The sequence below is a fragment of the Electrophorus electricus genome, chromosome 12 (assembly GCF_013358815.1).
Source record: "Electrophorus electricus isolate fEleEle1 chromosome 12, fEleEle1.pri, whole genome shotgun sequence".
In the NCBI taxonomy this organism is placed as follows: domain Eukaryota; kingdom Metazoa; phylum Chordata; class Actinopteri; order Gymnotiformes; family Gymnotidae; genus Electrophorus; species Electrophorus electricus.
This window is the reverse complement of record NC_049546.1, coordinates 9641952-9664138: the sequence shown is the minus strand read 5'-3', so window position 1 is coordinate 9664138 and position 22187 is coordinate 9641952. Positions and strand designations below refer to the sequence as shown.

Below are 22187 nucleotides of genomic sequence, written 5' to 3'. Positions count from 1 at the left end.
ACTCTCCCCTTGTCGCTTACACGCTCTCTCCCCCCCTTTCCCCTCCCATTCTACACCCCCTCCTTGTATGGGTGCAGAGCACACACACTCTCCCATAAGAGTTGTGTTCGTTCATTCTCTCTCTCTCTCGTCTACCTCTATGTCTCTCCTTAGCTCTTCACAGCCATGCAAAAATTCTCCTCCTCTCCCCCATTGCCATTAAACTCCCTCATCTCTGTAGGCAAACATCAGGCAAAGCACATTTTATTGCACAAAGTTGCTTTAGTTCAGGATTCCTCAAACGGTGGAAACAGTTGCTTAAGGGCACCCTGTTAGGGTGAAAAGCTGAGTGTGCATCCTTGCATCCTGCAGCATCCTCAAGCCTTACTCCGAACACACTGCCTATGGAAAATGCATGCACTTCGTTTAGATTTGGGGTGTGTTACTATAGTTAAGAGCACTGTGACTCTTGCCAGGAGCATTCTGTTCAGATACTAGTTTGCAAAAACCAATGACTAAGCAAAAATTTAAAAAGCATTGTGTGAAAAACCAAGTGTGAATGCTTCAGTTGCTTAAACTCCACAGACCCTTCAGTGGGTCTGGACTCTTACTCCTGAAATTACATCACTGTAATTCCAATGAAGCTACTGAATAATTCAAAGTAGTTACTAAACAATTTTCATTAAGGTAACTATTTAAATGGGTCTGATGTTCAGGAGGGAGACTGGTGCTTCTAAGCCTAAACCTTGACCTGTCTTAATAGCCCCAAGTCAAATGGGAACAAAATTTACAACAATGCCCAGTTTGTAGCTAGAGGGAGCAGTATGAAGCATGTCTATGTTTTCATGTGCTGGGAAATGCCAAAACAAGGAAGCGAGAGGTGCTGCCCCACAACTGGGTACTGTCAATATGGATGGTATTTAGTGCTAAAAATATACAAGCTCAAACTACTTATTCCTTAAGAACCAAAAAAAAATAAGCTAGAGCTACATTTTATTTCAGTCCATAAGAAGCAGCTTACTGGCTCCAGTGTGCCTTCCTGCCAAAAATGAGGTCTATTAAACTGCTCCATGAAAATCAGTGATGGCATTTAAATGAAAAGGGATACTGACACACTGCTCTGAAATGGAGGGAAAGAAAGCACCAGTGCCTGTCAAATGTGTCATGTTAACTGCAGCAAGCCACACTAGTCATGAGAACTTAAGCAGAATGTGCCTTATCGCCACACTGGTTGACCACTTATTGGTTTGCTCTGACGTAAATGAGTTTGGACTGAGCAGTTTCTGAATGCCAGTGCAAACAGAGCTGCCTTCTCTCTAGCAGTGCTGAGCACACAGCTGCCATGGTGACCCTGGCTTGAACTTCCCAGGCCCTAGTGGAGGTCACGCCGGCTGGGAGCCCGTAGGCCGCAAAGAACGGCTGTTTAGGCCAATAGTCCTACTTTTATACCAACTGCACAATTTCAGCTGGTCCTCAGGTGTACCTCTGAGTGCAACTTTTAAGCCTATTTCAACTTAGCTTTCTTAGCAAGCTAAATATTCAGTGGAAAAACTGACATCATGGCCTGGGATTAAGTGCTGATGCACTTAAGTGAAAAGAGAGAAACCACCCTGAACAGTGATGCGCACTGGGAGCAATCCATTTGCAAACATTTAGATCATGACCAAGTGCAGCGTTAACAGTTGTCCTTTGTTGACTGTGGTGTGAGAACTGTGGAAGTTGCTTTAAATCTTTATTTCAGTGAAACCTCTTTAGACATAATATGCGGAACTCTTGCCAGGACATGTAGTAGGGCGAGTGGTCAGTGATCAGCTCTTACAATGGCAAAACCCCATGTACTGCTGCTGTAATCAGGGAATTAGGGTTGATGACTATAGTCTAGTGTCAGACACATTCCTCAGTATAAATCTACCTTAGGAGTTAATTTCAATATTCATTATGACCTTAAGAGTCTCCATGCATATCTACAAAACAGAAAACAGAACTGTTGCAGGCCTGTGCTAAAAAAAAAATAAATAAATTTTAATTTTTAAAAATATTTTAAAAAATTAATGCAAAAGGGTATTTCTGCAGACACTGGAGCACTTTGTGATGCTTACCTGAATGACACACAAAAGAAAAACACTAAAAAGGAAGTTAAAGCAGATATTTTACATTTGCTTCAAATATTTATATACCCAGCAACAACACAATAGCCAATTTTGCTGAATTGTAACATAAAACACACACTCAAAGTAGCCTGCATTTTAATTTGTTAAGGGGTTGCCAAGCACCCATTGTGAAATGAGGGCAAACGATTTCTAGAACACACTTCTTTTTCCTTTACAAGTGCTGTTTGAGAACCAAGTTGTTCCAAAGGTCCCACTAGCTGATGGCACCAAGCAAGCTTTAAAAATACAGGCATCTTATATTTTCTCTTTAGCACAAGTACAGACATCTTTTTTTCTCTATTTAGATCAAAATTAGTATAGGTAATTGAAAAAAGGTCACAAATCCTCTTGAGAAGATACCTCACATCCTCGGTGAGCCTCCTCACCTGCTAAGATCCTTTTATAATTTAGTTGGAAATATAGCACTCTATGTTGCTGTACTAAATGTGGGTCAAAAATCGAGGCTACAGGACAGAACCCTCATAAAAGGGCCATATGGTAATGATTTTAGTTGGCAGGCATGGTAGGGAGTGCACGCACTGTAGCCCTCATAAAGCTAATAGCACCATAACTGCCAACCTTCGCCAGGGGCAGGATATACACAGTCTGTGGAGGCTGCCTGGTGTAAAAAAAAAAAAAAACAAAAATAAAAAAAATAAAATAAAAAACCACATACAACAGCAATAATTTCCTTAATAACAATCAAAAACAATTTCTATAGTTATGTAAACTCAATTTTCTTTAACAAAGACAATAAACAAGGGGTTAATCTTTAGGATTTTATTAAAATACCTTGTGGAATTTACCATCAGAGGTTACCATCACAAACATGATTGTTTTCTAATAAAAAAGTAAACAAAAACAAAAGTAAAAGCTTAAGAGCCTAGTTATTGGAGTTTTTTTTTTTTCCTTTTTGTTGTTTTTGCAGTCTAGTGATGGGGGGGAAAAGAATCAATTCACAACAAAAACAAAAGGTGGTGAAAGAAAGGAATAAAAAGTTCACATGTTGTAAAAATACATTTCCCAATTTCAACATTACACACAGTTCAATTAAAACATTCATTCTTTCATTGTTAGATGTCAGTGCGACAAATATGCCAAGAAGAAAAAAAAAAGGGGAGAGTAGAAAAGAGACATCATGTAGACAGAAAGGACTGAATGAGAACAATGTGGAGTTCTAGATCTTCATTCTGAGGTTTTGGAGTTGAGTGACCCACAAACTCCTGGAGGATATGTGTGCATTTGAACCCTGAGAGAGAAAGTGACTGCTCCAGACTCACATTTTCCTCTATACTCCATCTCCCTTCATGAACTAGATTTAGCGATAGCTGCACCCCATTCCATGGGTTAGCAGAGCCTGAAAAGGAGCTTTAAAGAGCAGCCAACCAGCGCCCAATTCACAACTCAAGGAAAAATCCAGCTGGACATATGCATACAGCACACAGAGCTATGACCTTTTAGCAGAGAATGGCTAAAGAAAACTTCCTCTCTCTTGTATGCGTACTGCAGGGATTGGCCGAAAGAGGCCGGCACCAAACCCATCACAGTCTACATCTTTAAGGCAGTGAGGGGCTAAATGATTACATGTAAGTGAAATCCCGGAGGAGGCCCATTAGACTAGCTGCTAAAAATGATCTTTAAATGCAATGTGACTGAGGGGAAGAACGAAGGGAAGAGAGATCTGTTTGAAATGTTTCCATACAACATGTAGAACACTGAACGATATCAACTAAAATTAATTATACACAAAAAATGTAAATGTACAGTGCACAGCTGATGCCAAAGCCTGATGAAAACGATAGCAAAGGAAATGCCAGTTATGCTCAAAAATCCAATAAATGACAGCAGTCAAAAATATATAGCAAAGGACAGAGTAGCAAGAAAATTTCAATATGGGTATAATGGGTGCCACTTTAGTTCAGTAGAACTACCACACCAGAAACCAAACATCAAAATGTGGAAAACCAGCAAAATGGGGACAGGGAAGTCAAGGATGCACCAAGTTATCCAAAAACAGTTCCTATATTGCAATATTGTGTCGTATTTCGACCTCATGTGAATAACATGCATTATTCCATGAGATTCATATTCGTTCAAGGGGTATGTTGGCATGAAGATCAGAATCATTTAAACAACAGTGTCCAGACGTGGGATTCAAGCCAGTGAGATCCAACATACAATTTTGTCCTTGACAAAAAATGTACTAAAACTACACTGGATTTTTGCCAAGAAAAAAAAATACTCAACAGAATAATTTAGTCCAAGTTTAGGATAAGGGTGAATGGCCCTAGAAGTAGGCAATGTTCTTAAATCATCCTGTTAAGAGTTTATTTTCAAATGCACTAGTTACCTAGTTTACCAGACCCTAATCCCCACAATTATACAAATCACTAATACACATACATCCACAGAGTAAATTAATGTTGATTTGTGCTCATTAATTACAAATGAAAGAAAGGGTTAGCTCTAAACATAAGATTAACCTATTAATCTAGCTAATCAAACAAGTGGATGCTTTATACATATTTAAAAAAACAAAAACAAAAAAATGGGGAGGGCAGGATTTCAACAATGGGTAGGGTTCATCAGACGTATTGAAAGAGCTGAAAATATACACTCAAGCACGCAACACTTCAGAAATAGGAAACTACCATCTAAAAAAGCTGTACAAAGAAAAAAAAAAAAAGAGCAAGAACAAGAACAGTAAAGCATACATTCAATATCTGTTACTGAGGTACTACAAAGGTTTTCCCTTGATGCAGAACAGTATTCAGAGCTAACATGCTTATCCTGGGGATGGCGTCCCCTTTTGGACAATGACTGGTTTGCCCGTGAACTAGCTTCATCCAAACTCTCGTTTTAAGCTTCTGTGCTCCTTATGCTGGGTTGAGTTATTGGAAAAAGATATAAAGATATCCTTAACAATTATAGGAAAAGAAAGGGTGGGGTGGAGAACCAGAGAAGAGCCAACACTGACAGGATCTGCAGGAGAAAATATGCGCCTGTCTCAGGGATTTTACTGTTAGAGAGACAAACGGTGCGGCCCACACTTCTCTGCCCCAGGTCTTTGGAAGTCAGTTGACTGCTTATGGACAGTGGTCTACTCCAAGTCTGCCTGCCTCCATCTCTATATGACCAGATCCAATATCAAGTTTCTAATAGGTAGACACTGTCCTTTATAAAAAAAACAAAACCCTGGACATTCTCCAAAAGCCTTGATCAGTGCTGAGCTGGAACGAGTTTGTCTGAAAGAATTGCAGTGTGTGAAATGAAGTGCTGCGAGACTGAACTCTGAGAAACATTGCATCACCGGCACCTACTGGTAGCTCTTTGTTACTACAGAGTTTTCCATTTTTCCATGAAGAACAAGACCCTGTGACTAGTTTGGGAGTCACTTACCAAGGGTTGTGGGATGAGGGGGGAGGTGCAGACTCAAAAAGCCCAGCCTTCACCTTAAGCATATCTCCAAAACTTTTACTGCAGTAGGTTTACTGGAGGACATGTGTGCGCGTGCAAGTGTACAATACACAAGGGGTTTCCTCTTTGCTTGAGTGCCTGGCCGGGCAAGGCAAGGGCAGGGCTGGGCTGGCTTCTACACAGTGATGTCACAGGACGAGCAGGAGCAACAGGGAAGGACCACAAGAGATAAAGGCAGGGTGGCCCAGGGTGCGTCAGTACAAGGCCTAATCACTCAAGGAGGCACAGGCAGGAAACACAGAGATATCAGTGTGAGAGAAGAGAGGGACCAAGAGAAAAGAAAAAAAAGAGAGAAACAAAGGGGTAAAGCATACTGAGGTGTACACATCAGGTTCATCATGGAGGACAAGAATATATTTGAAACAAGCAAGAGTAAAAAAAAAACAAAAAAAAAACACCCCCACAAAAACCCAATCCCACCCAACAAAAACTACAGCATGTTACTGTTAAAGGAGAAAAAATAAGCATGTCCACCATTTTGTTAAAACAGCACAGAGAGAAGTTACAAAGAGCAGTGTATGAAGACATAATGGTAATATTGAAGTTTGTGAATGAACTACAGCCTACAGACTGAAAACATGCCTCCTTTTCCTTCCCATAAATTCATAAAAACAGTGAAAATAATGATAGTCTGTTTAAGTGTAGACAATGACAAACAGGTTACTGTATATCCTCTAACAAAAGGTCTTTATAAGAGAAACAAACACAAAGACAAGGGTGAAGTTCAGAGTTACACACAAACCAAACAATAAGAGCAGATTTCATACACTCCCATAATATATAATCACCTTTGTCCTATAAAATCTAAAAAATCTGAAAGGCGCCAAACACAATGCAACACTGAGACCAAAAGGATTCACTCTCACATAGTTTGACAGGTGACATGGAAAACTGGACACGTTGTATATGGAAATCAATGAAACGGTTGTACACAAAGAATGTCCCATTTATGATGATCTCACAGCAGACCTGTCACCCATGCATACTTTAAACACAGACTGAAGTACATGACTGAACAAATCCTTAATAGTTCCAGGAGAGGCAGCATTCCCTCGTCTTCCACTCTCATGACAAGACAGAGTTCTATAGGATGCCCACAATGTGAAGAGTGGAAACCAGTTTGAGCTTTCCATGTGCTCCGAGTTACCAAGAGCCACATGCAGATCACAGACGTCATTCGAAATCTAGTTAAGATTGGAAATAAGTTGCTGTTGTTGACTATCCCTTGGAACCATAAAGGAAATAAAATGTTCAAAGACTTAAGCCATCTTTTTGACTTTGCTTTGCTGTTCCACACTATGGTAAAGGAAGTGAAATATCAAATGTAGGTGGGGAGTGGGAGAGAAAGGTTCATGCTTTCTTCACTACACTTCTAAAACAGCTGGACAGAAAGAAGTCAGGTAGAAGAGACACTACTCAAATAAACTCCAACTAATCCAGAGTAGATTTAAAAAAACAAAAACAAACAAAACAAAAAAACAGGGGTTTAAATGCCTAAAAAAATGACTTAATTACTTAATCCTTGAGAAAAGTTATTGCTTACTGCACAAGTGAGGGCAGGGTGGGGAGAGGATACGACGAGGGGGGAGGGGGACAAACAAACAATGTTTTTCAGCGGGTCACTTCTGGGTTTAGACTTGTGTTCTGTTGAACTAGGTTGACCCGGGGTCACATCAAAGCAGGGCTTCGGCATGGGTTCAGCCCTACAAAACGTGAAAGGGCATCGCTGGGGCAACGATGGAATGTGTTGGGATGCTATTGGTCAGAAGGGACGTCTCTGTCAGCCTCCGCCTTGGAGGGCTGCACGGGTGAGGGGGTGTGCGGTGGGTGCGAGACCGGGGCAATGGCATGGGCCAGGGGCAAAGTGCTCGCCACAATGCCCTCCACTCCTGCCCCTGCACTGGCTAGACCACCCGGTGCTACACCAATGAGACTAGCCGGGAACCTAAGAAAGAACACAGGATTCTCAACATTAGGGTTTACAGCATTGGTTTTGAAAAATAATCATGAGATGAGAAAAGAACAGAAACCTAATTACACACATGCCTTTTACATAAAGAAATAACGTTTTATTTTGTGTTTTAATTTTGTGCTGGTATCTTTGTGAGACAAGAAAAATCAATCATGTTAAGCATGCATTCCATCTTTTAATATCAGTAAGGTAATGGCTGCAGATATGCTGAACCTGTTCCAAGGGAATGATCTGATGCACTTCACCTGTAGCTTCCAGCTCCATTAAGTTCAGAATGCACAGCTGCAGCATCCATAGACGGCCACTGGGAAGCAGCCATCAGGTACTCCTTATTAACACAGTTCTTCAGACTGTCTGGAATACGACCTGCAGAAACAGAGAATTAACTAATGGAGTGCTGGGACAATGAAAAGGGTGGCAAGGTCTTGGGGTGACAGGATTTTTCTGACCTGTAATGGCCCTACGGACTTCCCGTGCTGCCTCCTCCCTGGCCTCAATGGAGGCCTGCTCGCTATACCAGGATGTATGCGGTGTACAGATCAGGTTGGGGGCATCCTTCAGAGGGCCCTGGCTGAAACTGGAGAGGAGTGAGGGAAGGAACTATGACATGGTTTTTGTGATCATAGACTATATGCTTACATATAGCAGACCCATTAAGCCAAGTAACTGTCCCTAATCTCTTACACAACCCACAGCCTATAGGACTTATCTAAAGGAGCCCAAATCTCTCCAACTCATACACCTACACACCTCAGGTAAAGAATTCCATTCCCTCTGCTCATATCCACCCACATTTACAGCTCACCTAAAGGACTTTCTCTCTCTCTCTCTCTCTCTCTCTCTCTCTCTCTCTCTCTCTCTCTCTCTCTCTCTGTGTGTGTGTGTGTGTGCGCGTGCGCACCATCGACCCACACACAAAGACATACGCCCACCCAGCCACCCACCCATGTGTGCATGCACCCACACGTTCTCCGTCTCACATCCACAGGCTCTACTAAAGGGTTGTATATCCATGTTTTTCACACACATAGGCTCACCTAAAGGGCTCTGTCTCGTGGACGTCTAGAGCTGCTCCCCGTATTCTGCCCTCTTTGAGAGCCTGAGCAAGGGCTTTCTCATCCACCAGCCCCCCCCGCGCTGTGTTCACCAGGAATGCACCCTGGCGCATCTACAACACCAACCAGCGGATCATGTAAATGTGATTGCGGTTTCAGCATAGTGGATGTTACAACACCAACCAGTGAATCATAGTGTTTTTAGAAAAAAATGTGTGCGCTTGGACAACACTAAGGTAATTGCCTTCATAGGGGGCTGTTTATTGGACAGTTAATGTAAATAGTTAAGCTAACTAGTCCACTTTAGTATCAAAACTAACTCCTAGGTAAACAGGGTAAGGTACAGAATTCCTAGACAAGAAATAGCGGCTTTAATGGTGTCGAATGTGTGCCTTTAGACATGTTCATAGAGCAGACAAGCATTTGATCACAAAAATGGAAAGGGGGGGAAAACAATGTTCATAAGGTATCTTTGTGAAAGTTCACAATATGACTAGGTGTGGCAGCCATCAGTCTGATGAAAGGCCTTTGATTATGTGGAATATTTTACCTGTTTGATGGTGTCATTGATCGGGTGATGTGTTTATGTGTGTGTTATTGACCTGTTTGATGGTAAAGTCATTGATGAGGTGGTGGTTGTGCTCATTCAGACTGCAGTGAAGGGAAACACAGTCTGAGTGGATAAGCAGGTCCTGTAGGGTGGCCATACGCTGGAGGCCCAGTGACTTCTCCACACCCTCGGGCAGGTACGGGTCATAGAAGATCACCCCGAAACCAAAGGCCTTCGCCCTCAAAGCCACGGCCTGTCCCACGCGCCCTAAAACACAAATGTCAATGTCAGACAACATGCTGTTCTGAACTGCACTCAGTTTCTTCACCTCTTCTGCAGCAAGCGTTAATCTGTTCTGGCTGATAACATCATCTGCCCCTTTCAACAGCAGCTAATGCTAAGTCACTGTTCAAACCAAGAGTAGAAACCCAAAAGAAGCAATGTGAAAAGCACAAAAAATACCTAAAGCAGCATTTGTCAGTGAAGTCCTCAGGGACTCACAGATGTTGCAAGCAACAAACTTGAATCAAGCAATCAAGAACACTTAAAGACTTAATTCTGTTGTGTTGGAAACTGGGTTAAAGCAAAAATGTCAGGAGACTTCCAGAGGACTAGATAAGAAAACACTAAACGCATCTGAAGCACTTCTGTCTACCACTATTAATGCTGAAAAACATCTAATGAAAATGGTTGTGCCTGACGATCAATGAACTGAAGGTTGCAAACAAACTGAATCTGAACTGAAATCACTACCAAGTTTGAATAACCGATTTAAAAACAATTATACATATCTGCAACAGGTAAGGAAACACAGAACAGCAGCTGCTCTTGACTAATGTTGATTTCATTTCAAAACAGCAGAACAGACAAAGGCTTACCGAGGCCAATGATGCCCAGGGTCTCTCCCCGAATGCGAGCAGCACCACCAGCCACCTCCCTGATCTGCTCCACACTGGATGCTCGGGTGCCCTCCCGCAGGGCCTGGTGCATCCAGGTGACCCGCCGGTAGAGGTTCAGAATCAGGCACATGGCAGTGTCTGCCGTCTCCTCCACTGATGCCGCAGGCACATTACACACAGCTATACCTGTATACAGAAGTCAGGGTAGTGTGTACTGTTAACTGTAAAAGAAGGATTTTTGCCATATTCAAAAGACTATTCATCCAGACTATCCTTTTGAAAGTCCAGTTTAATTGAGTGTGATGCACTCAAGATTTGCTCACTCAATTAACTATCATCAATCAGAAAAACAGTAAGAATTGGCATCTTATAACAGAAAAGGCACGACTCATCAGATAGTGTGACCAGGGATGAAATTCAACTGAAAAATCACAACTAGTGACTAACTAGATATAAATTGCTCAAAGACTCGAATATCAAATCTTACCAAGCTCTGCCGCGGCTTTAACGTCAACGTTGTCATATCCACTCCCAATTCTCACAATGACCCGAAGCCCTTTAAACTTGTCCAGGTCATCTCGTGAAAGTGTAATGGTGTGATAGAGTAGCGCAGCCACAGCCTCGTTAAGAACCTGGAATCCAGATTGAAGGACACCTTCACTGCAACGCAGCCACAGGACATGCACACAGTGGAAGAAAACACCATGCTACGCACTACTCCTGTACCTTCTCGTGGATCTCCTGGGTGGACTGGGCATCGCAAAAGGCCACAGTGGCCACGTCCTTCAGGATGGGCATCTCCACCGTGCAGTCACGCCCGTCCAGCAGCGCCACCAGTGGCCGAGGGTGCATGGGCCCATTGAGGATGGGTGGGCGAATGCCTATGGGACATAAGCAAAGCCTTTTAAATCATGCAGAGCTTTTTTCTTTTTTTTTTTATTATTGCCGAAATGTATGAACACAGGACAACATTTACTAATTGAACTACCAGGCTTGACAATCACATATAGAATTGACTGGGCTGTGCTTCATGCTTCACCAGTTTGTCAGTGCTTACCTCTGTGTTTTAAAATGTCAGCCAAATGTCAGGCAGCTTGTCAGACCCGTGACCCATAAGAAAATCTAAAGTCTTAGCACAAACATCCCATATTTAGGTAACGCTGTGGCTAAACAAATTTAACCAGGATAGTAAAAGCAGGCAGATGTTATAAATGGGTTTGGAAGGAATCCCTGCTTTAATCAAACATGTAAACTTAAGCTTGAATATTTCTAGCCATATTGATTACTGGGCCCATGATTTATTTATTAGAAACAGTTCACTGCACTGAGAAGCGAGGATTATATGATACTGGATACTCCCCCACGGGACTTGGACCACTGTCAGAAAACTTAGTCTAGCACAAATAAAAGCAGCCTCTTACAAGTCACGTTTACATGGCTTGGCCTGCCCTACAAGAACCCTTCACTGAAATTAAATAAATCAGGTGTTCTTTCTTTGTAACTGTGGCCCTTTATGCTTTCTAAAAGAAAAACCTAACTCTTATGAATCTACTTCCAAAGGCTTGATTAAATCATATCCCAACAGTGCAAATCATATAATTAAAAGTTTTGAAAGGCTTTCATTTCAATAAGTATAACAGTCAATTTGATGACTCAATAAAGACATAACTGTCTGTGTGTGTGTGTGTGTGTGTGTATTTATATATATATATATATATATATATATATATATATATATATATATATATATATATATATATATATATATATATATATATAAACAAACATTTTTAGTTTCTGCCCTTATGGAACGGGGAAAAACATGTTTAAGTTTCCTCCAATTTCCAACCTATAGTCAGTCACATGATACATTCATTAGACTATTGTGTCAACTATGGAAGACCAACACTAAATAAAAAGTAATGCATAAACAACTTTTTGGAATGCAAAATGCATTTGCCTTTCTATTAGAGTATTTATTATGCCACAATCATCACTAAATGCAGACATGGTTTTGCTTAATTGTTTGGTATACAATAAAATACAATCATTGCTTTTCCTTTTTTGTGCCATTTTGAAATACAATCCAAACCTAGGAATGAACTCCAGGTGGCTATTGCATTTCACCCTCTGTCCTTAAAGGTGACTCAAATTCAATGCAATGTATTTCTACTGCTAGACTGATGCCAAGTACTGATATCCTAAGAGTCTACAGCTTAATGAAATCAACCATGTAAGTGGCAAGCCACAGACATAACATTTTTCAGACAGGACTCGACAGACTAACTGACTAATAGTACATTATCACTTGAATGCTGTGAATAGTCCTTACTGTTTCAACAGACTATTCTGGGCCTTAGACAGCTTCCACCGGTCTCATTCTATATTATAAAACTACTCTGAAGAGGATATAATCATCAGTAATGGTACAAACACTGCACTAAACGATTTGTTTACACTACTATGTGAATCTTTTCAAATTCCAACAAACTAGATTTATAAGTCTCATACATCAGTCAGCTCAACTGGATAAGTCAGCTCAAAGCTGCGATTGGACTGTTGATTATATTTCATTTTGACACTTAATGCCTAAGCCTTAAGTTATAGAGATTCATGGCCTCAAACATGGAAGGCATGGTGTTTGTGTGCCACCTTTACTGTGTAGAGACAGTGAAATGTAATACCTGCCTGGATTTCATTCCTAAGTTTGGATTGCATTTCAAAATCGCACAAAAAAATCCAACACAACGCCATTCATTTAAGAAAAGTGACAATGCCATGATTGTATTTCAATGCACGCAAAAATACCAAGCTAAGCAATCATATCTGTTTTGTGTTTTAGCTGTGGCATGATAATGTGCATAACTTATAGAAGACCAATAACAAATGTGTCCTGCATTTTACGCGGTTTAATTCTCCATACACTGCAAGGCCGCAGAAGTAATGTAAAAAGACAAACAAAAGCATACCCGACTTCCACCTACTGACACACTCATACATGGATCTGTACACTGAGAATCACACCACTGCTGGCTCATGTTCATATCCAAGCCCTCCCCCCACCAGCTGTTCAGCTAAAGGGGTTGGGGGCGAGATGATGAGGTGGATGGAGGGACCAGGAGAAATGATGGAGTGTGGGATGACAAGGGCAATGGAAGAACTGGTGAGTGGGGGCAGGCAGTCTTGATATGACTCGTGATGACCTAAATTCTGCAGTGCGTCTAGAAACACAACTCACTTTGACCCTCACCCCAGAGAACTGCTTTCATTTGCATGCCTCAAACACATATCTACCATAGTTTGCTATTTTCAAACACAATGGCCTTGAATACTGCTGCAGCAATAGGGAGTGGACCTGGGTTCCACAGTATAGCTGTTCCCATTCCAGAAGCAAGATGGAACTGAAAGACCACTACAAAACACAGTGATCCTAAATCTGTGTTTAGGTATTTAAATAATGCTTTTCTTGGTTATTGGACAGTTTCTCAACAGATCACTAGAACTTTATGAAGGTGTATTGACCTTTTATATTAGGAGGTAAGGAAAGCTACTTGCAAATTTGGACAAGCTACACATGGGCCCACTTAAGTTTTTGGCAGAAAGAGACACTGCCTTCTCAACTTCATTAGCACTTAATGGTTACACATCAATCACCATTAAAAATGAGCCAACATCTGCCAAATACCCAAAATGCAACAGTTACCAAGAGTAACTTCATCCCACCTACAGCAAATTTAACTTTTAAACAGATAGTGAAATAACTGAATTATCAGCATAAGGCAAGTTCTACTTCACAACAAAATGACATGAGCTGATAACAGATTAGAATCAAAGTGGGCATTCTTCAAAACTGAGTGGTAAATTTGATTCCAATATAGTAATTTGGATGTATGACGAAGGGGGGGAAAGGACCAACTACACTGCAAATGCTTCAAGCTTTGGCAGTGTAGTCTACCCCCCCAAATATTTTTTATTAAATAAATCATTTTGCAATTCAGTATTGAACAACAACAACAAAAAAAGGTCCCCTATATAATCAACATATTCCAATTTTTTTTCTAAACATGAAACCAAAGAATACAATTAAAACACCAGAGTATGATCATTTAAAATGTAATAGGAAAAAAAAAAAAAAAAAAACACAAATGAGATCAAAGCCCACTTTCTCCAAAATCTTTTTCCCCAGTGCCACAACGACAGGTGCCCAGTCCATTGCTAGCTTGAGACTTTTTGTAGAGCAGCGGGTGTTTATACAAGAACACTCATTTCACTCTCACTAACACACCAGTCAATTCACTGAGAAGCATGGCACAGAGAGGGCTATAATACAAATATCTGTGAACTCCTCTTCCATTCATTCATTTTCACAGCATACATACACAATTTTGAAATGGCAGAGACTAGATATTTTATGGAGGAAAAAATGCTACTAGTCCCAGTTAAAACAAAAGTGGAGGGGGTCTTAAAATACATGGAGAGGGGAAAACGTCAGTGCAGCAAAAACAATCATAAAACCCTCATGTACACAATGAAAAAGCTTATTCCACCGAGGTCACAGAGGGAGTATTGCTTGGCGGCAACTAGCACAGATGTCGTGTGTTGAGCCTGCGCCAGTGTCTATGAAAGAGAGAGAGCCGCAGAGGAGGCATGGCCATGCGAACAATGCCATTCATTCATAGCTCAGGCCTCCATCTCTTCCCTACCACCCCCTCTTGCCAAACCCCCTTGTCTCCCTCTCTCTCTCTCTCTCTGCATTCCCCACCCCTCCACCTCGTTTTCTTACCCTGCTGCTGCTACAGGAGGGACACATGGGGGGGGGGGAATGATAATACAGCAGCACCACACCCTACCTCCTGCTTGCCAGACACACACACACACACTTGCTCAACTCAGCAAGACCACAAGGACATATACACACTGTCAAAAAGGAAATTACGACCGCTGGAGAAACCACACCCATCCCACGTTACTCCCAACCCTAAAGCCTTTCTTCACAGCCCACCAAAAATACACGTACACAAACATACACATCCTAACCTTGCATCATGAAGTGTGCACGCCTGTCTTCTCTCTCTCTCTCTCTCTCTCTCTCTCCTCTCCCTCTATCGCTCTCTATCACTCTCTGTCCACCCTTTACAATCAGTGTCAGACTGTTTTTGCCTGGCAGGCTCCCAGCTGTCATCCACACCCAGCTCCTCCCCCACATGCCAGCTCCAATCAGGGGCACAGCATTGCGTGCTGACCAACCAGCACTAACCTCATTAGCATATACAAGAAGCGCTAGAGGCATTTGGGCAGAAGTTGTTTTTTTTAAAGACACAGCAGTTTGTTCTCATAGGCATTCTGATTCCAGTCTTTTATATATATATATATATATATATATATATATGAATGAGAAAGAGATATATATATATATATATATATATATATATGTGTGTGTGTGTATATCTATTATACACACACATACAATTTATATATCTATATCAAATCTATATCTCTATAGAGGTGTATCTCTCTGTAATATATATATATATATATATATATATATATATATATATATATATATATATATATAGATACACATATCTATATATATATATATATATATATATATAGATACACATATCTATATATCTCCTCTCTCTCTATATATCTCCTCTCTCTCTCTCTCTCTATCTATCTATCTATCTATCTATATATCTATCCATCTATATATCTATCTATCCATCTATATTTTTTTCAACTACATATATAAGGTTTCCAGAGAAACAAGATGTTTCAGACAGGGGTCCTTCATAGGCCGTATGTGTGTGAGCAGCACTGAAAATGAATGTAGCCATTGCTGTGCAAAAATTATTGTGCATCATTAAAATGGACATGAGCATGGTTTACTTCTAATTTAACATGTGGCTAATGGTTACAATTTGCCTGGTGTCCCTGCTATACTTCTATAAACCAGAGAGATACCTGCTAACTAAAAAGCAACCACAATTTATATCATTTTGAACAGACTAGCTACATAGCCAGTCTATACAACTAACAATATCAGCTGCTAGCAAGCAAAAAAAAAACCAAAAAAACATAAGCCACGTAGCTTGACCCAGGTCAGCTCCATTTTATGCTCAACAATCTTGGTTAAGCACAGCACTCGACATGGGTTGGTGTAAAGCCTGCTGTGGTAAGCAATGTGTGAAAAGATCACAATATGCAGAAGCTGCACTTTGAAAGAAAATACACTTAAGAAAGAAAAAGCCAGTTTATGAGAAAGCACAATTAAAAGTATTTGATAAATTCAGTGAATTCACTTCAATGTCTATTTTCTGTTGGGGGTTTTTTTAGGTAAAATACCCAATACCTTTGTGAGTAACATCTGAAATTGGTTAATGGCACCAACACACACTGCAGGTGGGAAGGCTAGTGCTCACTGTGTTTGGTTATTATTTACATTTTGCCAGGATAAGAAAATATATATAGACCACTGACTTAGAACAGAAAACATTCTATTATCTTACAAAATTATTCATCATCATCCTGTCCTGATAACATAACAGCTGCATACATGTGTACTTATCAGGTCCTACATGCGCTGTTCACATGCACATATTTCTCAAGCAGGAATTTCCCATGAATATAATTTCAGATCTGTATTAAATGTTATTCATAAAACATTTTTTTCATCGCCTACTAGGCTAGATGATAACCACTAGCTAACACCAGTAGAGACAACTGGGCGTAAATGATGTCACTCAAACATTTTCTAGCTGAGAATGTTACCGGAACCAATCTGATTTAGTTATATCTTGGGGCAAGACTACTTTGATTCCAGAACTCATAAGAGATCAAGTCCAAAAAATCAAGTCCATTTTTAGCGCACACTATCCTGAGTGTGCCATAAATAGCTGAAGCACCCCATTTAGGCCCACATTGTTCCTGCTGCCTTTAGCTGCGCTGGGCAAGAGCCCCTTTAAGGCCTGCCAGCTGTCTCCCCCACCCCAGCGGTTGACAGGAAGGAGCAGAGATAAGAAAGAATAGCACTCTGCCTTTGCTACAGCCTAGCTCTAGCTCTTTACCTGCCCACAAGCTCACACTAAACACATTCAAACAATCCAATCACACAATCAACGGTATGTAAACACAAGCCTGAATAACTTAAACTACATAATCCCTACCTCTTAGCACACATCCTGGGTCTTGAATATTTGTATATGTGAAACTTGCACATATACCCATGTTTTAAGATATGCCATAAATAATACCATACTTACATATCAGTAACTGATTCTTACCATAAATATGGTCAATTAAATAATTTATAAAAGGTGATCACCATTGGCTAAAAGCCACATTTTAACAGTTTTGAGCCTGGGTAGCTTTAGCCTACATCCTAATTGCTTATGCGTTTAAAGTATAGAAAATGGCTTTCGTTCCCCATAATATTTGTGATGAGGACTGATGTTTTGAAATGTAAATATATATATATTTTTTTTTAAAGGGCAAATTTGCAGCTTTTCTTTCACATAAAGAAAAAAAAAAAACATCTTGATGATCACAAAAGATTTTGAGGTGAGCAGTTATTCAAGATTTACAATTACACTGTAAATACTTTCATTATTCAGGCCCCAAATGTAGTCTCCCACCATGTTCTCATTATACTGTCCATGTTAATGAGCATTCAAGGCCCAATCTGTCCTGATGGAAGTGCTGGTCTTTTTCCTCAAGCTCACCATGTTCTCCTTGAACTTATCAAGATGAGCATCAAGGATATAGACTTTGAGGGACACCCTGCAATCCATTTTGACAGTTTTTCAACAGTGCCTCAAACAGCTCCACAGTTTTCTGCTTCCTAGTGAGCTGCTTTGTGAATTCCCTGCACTCAGGATCTTCATCAGTGACACTGGCTTCGACCTTTGCCTCCGAGCTTAGGGATGAAAACATGACGGCTGCTGACTATCTGGAGCTATGACAAATTCTTTCATAAGGCTCAATACAATGTACAGTGGTGGCATCAACACCTTCCAGAGGTCCAGTAGTACTCTTACAAGATGCTGTTTCTCACTGCAGAGAACTCATTTTGCTGTGGCCAGTCCTGTCTGTGGTAGTACACCTCAATGTCCCCATTGTCCCAAAGGCAAAGTTGCAGGGAAACTTGGTAAACCACTACAGAGAATCGAGAATGCTATCATTTGAAATCTCTGGCGACTTCCCAGCTGTACTCATCATACTTCAAAGCATCTAGCAAGTTTTCATACTGTAGTAATCATCTGAGGTACACTAAGTAAGCCATGGAAAGAGATGTGTTCTTGTTCCAGTTATGAAGCAGTGCAGCTTTGACATTCCTGGATGAGCCATCAATGAAGATATACCGCTAGTTTGGATTACAGGTGATTCTGACAAACATTAGTCCCATTAGGGCAGAAGAAGAGATCATCTTAATGGATAAAGAAGCTGGAAACATCTTAGTGACGCATCCTCTGGACTGCAACTTACACACTTTCATTCAACAAGTTCCACAGCTTGAGTCAATATGCCAAACTCTTGACATTGTATTTGGTGAGAATATGCTTTCTGATCAAAATTTCATGACATTTTGGATGGGGTAGTATGGTTTTCTCTTCAGCTACACCTCTGAAATTATTCTGGCTCTCTATCTTCCTTGCTCTCTGACTTGCTGTTCTCTTCTGCAAACAGAAGCTCCCTCTCCAGAGGATCGGGTACGGGGAGCTCAGGGCAGTGTGATACCATGGCGATGGACAAAGGAAGGTCTGGATACATGATCAGTGCATTCTTCCAGTCCACCAAGGGTCTACTATGCAAAGGTAATTGCTTGAGTGGTCAGAGTTCTAAAATTCTACTAGTTACACAACGTCTACTCAGCACTGACCATCTGCACTGTTCTGGACAATAGGTTGAAAGTCAAAATATCACTGTCCTATACACAAAGGCAAAGTTTATGGGCTATTTTATATACCTTTGAAGCATAAGCAATTAACAAAACACTTATTATCCAGGAACAAAAATTGTAATTGTTGCACAGTGATTTAAATCTCTGATACATCTCTAGTCATTTCTCAGTCACATTTTTAATAAATATTCTTGCAAATAGTAGCACACAATATGGAAAAAATAAGTAATCATATGCAGTTTTCAGTGTGTCAAATTCACACTGATAATTCATAAGAGCTAACAAAGCACACTGATCTTGGTGATGTTTTGACTGAAAGGAAAAACAAAAATACTGTATGCAATGACAGTACTGTTTTAAAAATGTTATTGTTGCTTTAATTGGATGCAAATGTCTTGAGACTATTTTCTTGTACCACTATACAGACCCTTAAACATTTTTCATTTCTAAGCCGAGTACCCTCATTGGGCATGTTTTGCATAGTAGCATTCATTTACCTATTCTTAAGTTACTTGTTAACAAACCAGCTAGATCAGAACACAATGTCCTAATTACTGCTAAGGTAAACTACAAAGAACTAAAATGTAGTGACTACATCTATGCATTACTTTTAATTACAAGCTTACTAGCAGTTATATTCAATATGCGTCTTATCTGATGAAAAACATGCTCTAAACACTTATTTAAAATGCCATAGCTATAATTGCGAATTAAGTCAAATTTATGCACACATTCAACAGGTTATTCTCACCTTCACAGATGCGATCCAGTCTCTGCCGCTTGACTTTGTGTCTGTCCATCAGAGCCATCGACTGGCAGTTCTTAACAAAGACCAGCTAAGGCCACAACAAGAGAAGGTAAAAGAGCACAGACCAGAGTTTGGTCTCGTCCACACGAGGAGAGAAATCAGTGAAATCTTCTCACAACCTGAAATAATACAGACAAGAAGTAATAATTAATGAAGCAAAAAATAAATGTAGAACTATCTGATAAGTCTGAAAAGTAGCAGTAGTAACAAAACAATTTAAAACGGGGTAATTGAGTTCTTACAATTCATTTAAACAGGGATTCATCTCTCAGCTGAATTGAAAATATAATACAACACAGTAGAGCACAACTGGATATGACAGTTGTCAGTCTCACCTGAGGACCAAGTCAATAAATAGCTGTCACCTTCCTTTAAACGGAGTCTGTTTAAGAGAGAGAAAAAAAATCTGTTAATAGTTATTGCAGGCTACTTCGTGTACAATCTAGAAAAAGTTCGTTCTAAAATATCAGTTCATATAGAGGTTGGTATTCATCCTAGAGAAAATATCAGGAAACGTATAAGGCGGCGAGCACAACCCTGCAGGCATACATGAAAAAGACGACCACATATTCCATGTTCAAACTAAACCGTAACACCTTGCAATCGAATTGGCAATATCTGCTAAAATTCAAAATAAAAAGTTGGCAAGCGCTACGATAATAGTTACACTTAGCCCTGGAGTTAACTAAAACTCAATGGTAGTAGTATGACTACGGCAGTAGCAAATCATATTAAACATAACGTAGCTATTCTCTCGCTGTTTTATTTACGCCAACATATCTGTTTTGTTTTCTTGGCACTTTGACGCAAACCCAATGTACATATACATTTATCGCAAGGACGCATCTAAATCAGCTATCGCTAATGCTAGCTACTTTAAAATCGAAGTAGTAGTAAAGTTTCAACAAATTAGTAGCGGGTCGCCTTGAGTAGCAAGTTTAGCTTGCCATCACCTGCCTGCTGTAGTTCGCTGTCTGCTAACGTTGCCATCACCGCTGTATGAAAATTAGCCAGCTTAGAATAGCTATGCTAAAGCTACATCTTTAGCTAAAAACAGTTTCGCTAACGTCGTCTCCTATGAATTTGTGTTATTCTAGCGTACACGTTTATCCACTCTGTGTTTTAATGGTACATTCGCAGTTACTACAATCTGAATTGTGTTGGCTAAACGGTCGAAAAAGCCAAACTGTCGAGTAGTTTCCAAGCCTCTACTAAACTTCTTAGCAACTTAAACAACTAGCTCGCTAGCTAACGTAAGCTATCTAGATGTTTGTACACCTAGCTAGCTAACCAATGTAGCTAGCTAACGTTAGCTACAATTCAAATGAGTACAAACTTTAAAGAAAAATGCAAATAGCTAAACAAATCGAGGGAATGTTGTGTTGAATGCATTTCGTAGTTATTACAATACTTTGTTAAATGTTTCCTTATTTTCTACTGTCTTTGAAAGCTTTGCCCACGCTAGCCTTATAGGTGGCGACCCATACAGCAAGAAAGGCAGTTTTTCACCCGTTGCCATTTACTGGCAAGCTAGCCAGGTAGCATAGCTACCTAGCAAGCTATCTAGCTAGCAACCAACTACTGGAAAGGCAAAGTTTGTGGATGGTTGCTTGTTATATTGTCCAGTGCTCACAGCTGTAATAGTTTAATATGTATAATTAGTGTAGCAATGAAAAAGTAACATAAAACAACTCACCCGACAAAACGTATCTAGCGGTTAGCCCGCGACAGGTCAGTATGGTCAGCGTAACGTTACGTGAAACAACTCTTCCCCGCTACCGCTTGCCATGAAATCTGCATAAAAGGAAGTCGGGAGTTGAGGCCTTGTGAACAACGTGGTATAGAAAGAGTGAACCACAGGAAAAATAATGCTAACGCAGAATAGCATAGCGGCTCCCAGAGGTGGTCTTTTGACATGGTCAAAAACGTCAAGGTGGGATTGTAACAGATTTTCTGCAGCAGTTTAAAACTACCACAATTTATCTTATGTTTTGGGTTATGCTTTTTTAAAAGGAGAATGAGTCTACACTAGTTCAAATGTAGGCTATATGAAATAGCTTACATGTAAATTCAGCGTACTCACATACAACAAAGAAAGATTCACTCAGCTGGGTTTCTTTGTAGCTGATATCCTGATAATTACTGTGCTGACTTTTACAATTGTAGGTTAGCTATACAGTATCTAGAGTTTTCTATGCAGAGGTTTATGGAAAGCTCTTTACTCAAGGTGTTTTACTCAATACTCAAGGTTAGTAAAATGCTGTTCTAACTACTCAAAATGTAATTCCAACTGCACAGAATATGAATTACAGATATTCTTAATTTAACTAGTCATTATTATCCTTTATAGGTAATTCACTTTAAAAAATATTTTACTGTAGCTTGGCAAAACTGA

At 40.2% G+C, this 22187-nt stretch overlaps 1 protein-coding gene across 1 annotated transcript; it reads right to left on the bottom strand.

The window, feature by feature from the left end:
* Positions 1 to 2894: 2894 nt before the first annotated feature.
* LOC113570725 (C-terminal binding protein 1) lies at positions 2895 to 21574 on the bottom strand. The gene is made up of 11 exons (XM_026999323.2): positions 21489 to 21574; positions 20128 to 20174; positions 19736 to 19911; positions 10809 to 10963; positions 10570 to 10714; positions 10062 to 10268; positions 9236 to 9450; positions 8616 to 8746; positions 8028 to 8155; positions 7824 to 7944; positions 2895 to 7551 (listed from the first exon to the last, which is right to left on the bottom strand). The coding sequence occupies exons 3-11, from the start codon at positions 19791 to 19793 to the stop codon at positions 7362 to 7364; spliced, it is 1350 nt and encodes a 449-aa protein (XP_026855124.2). The 5' UTR covers positions 19794 to 19911; positions 20128 to 20174; positions 21489 to 21574; the 3' UTR covers positions 2895 to 7361.
* Between the last annotated feature and the right edge of the window lie 613 nt (positions 21575 to 22187).

Coding starts and splice junctions, on each gene's coding strand:
- LOC113570725 (XM_026999323.2), bottom strand. CDS start 19,793: ATGGCTCTGATGGACAGACACAAAGTCAAGCGGCAGAGACTGGATCGC. Junction 10,715..10,808: donor CCCAGGAGATCCACGAGAAG/GTACAGGAGTAG, acceptor TCTGGATTCCAG/GTTCTTAACGAGGCTGTGGC. Junction 8,156..8,615: donor CACGAGACAGAGCCCTTTAG/GTGAGCCTATGT, acceptor ACTCCTCTCCAG/TTTCAGCCAGGGCCCTCTGA.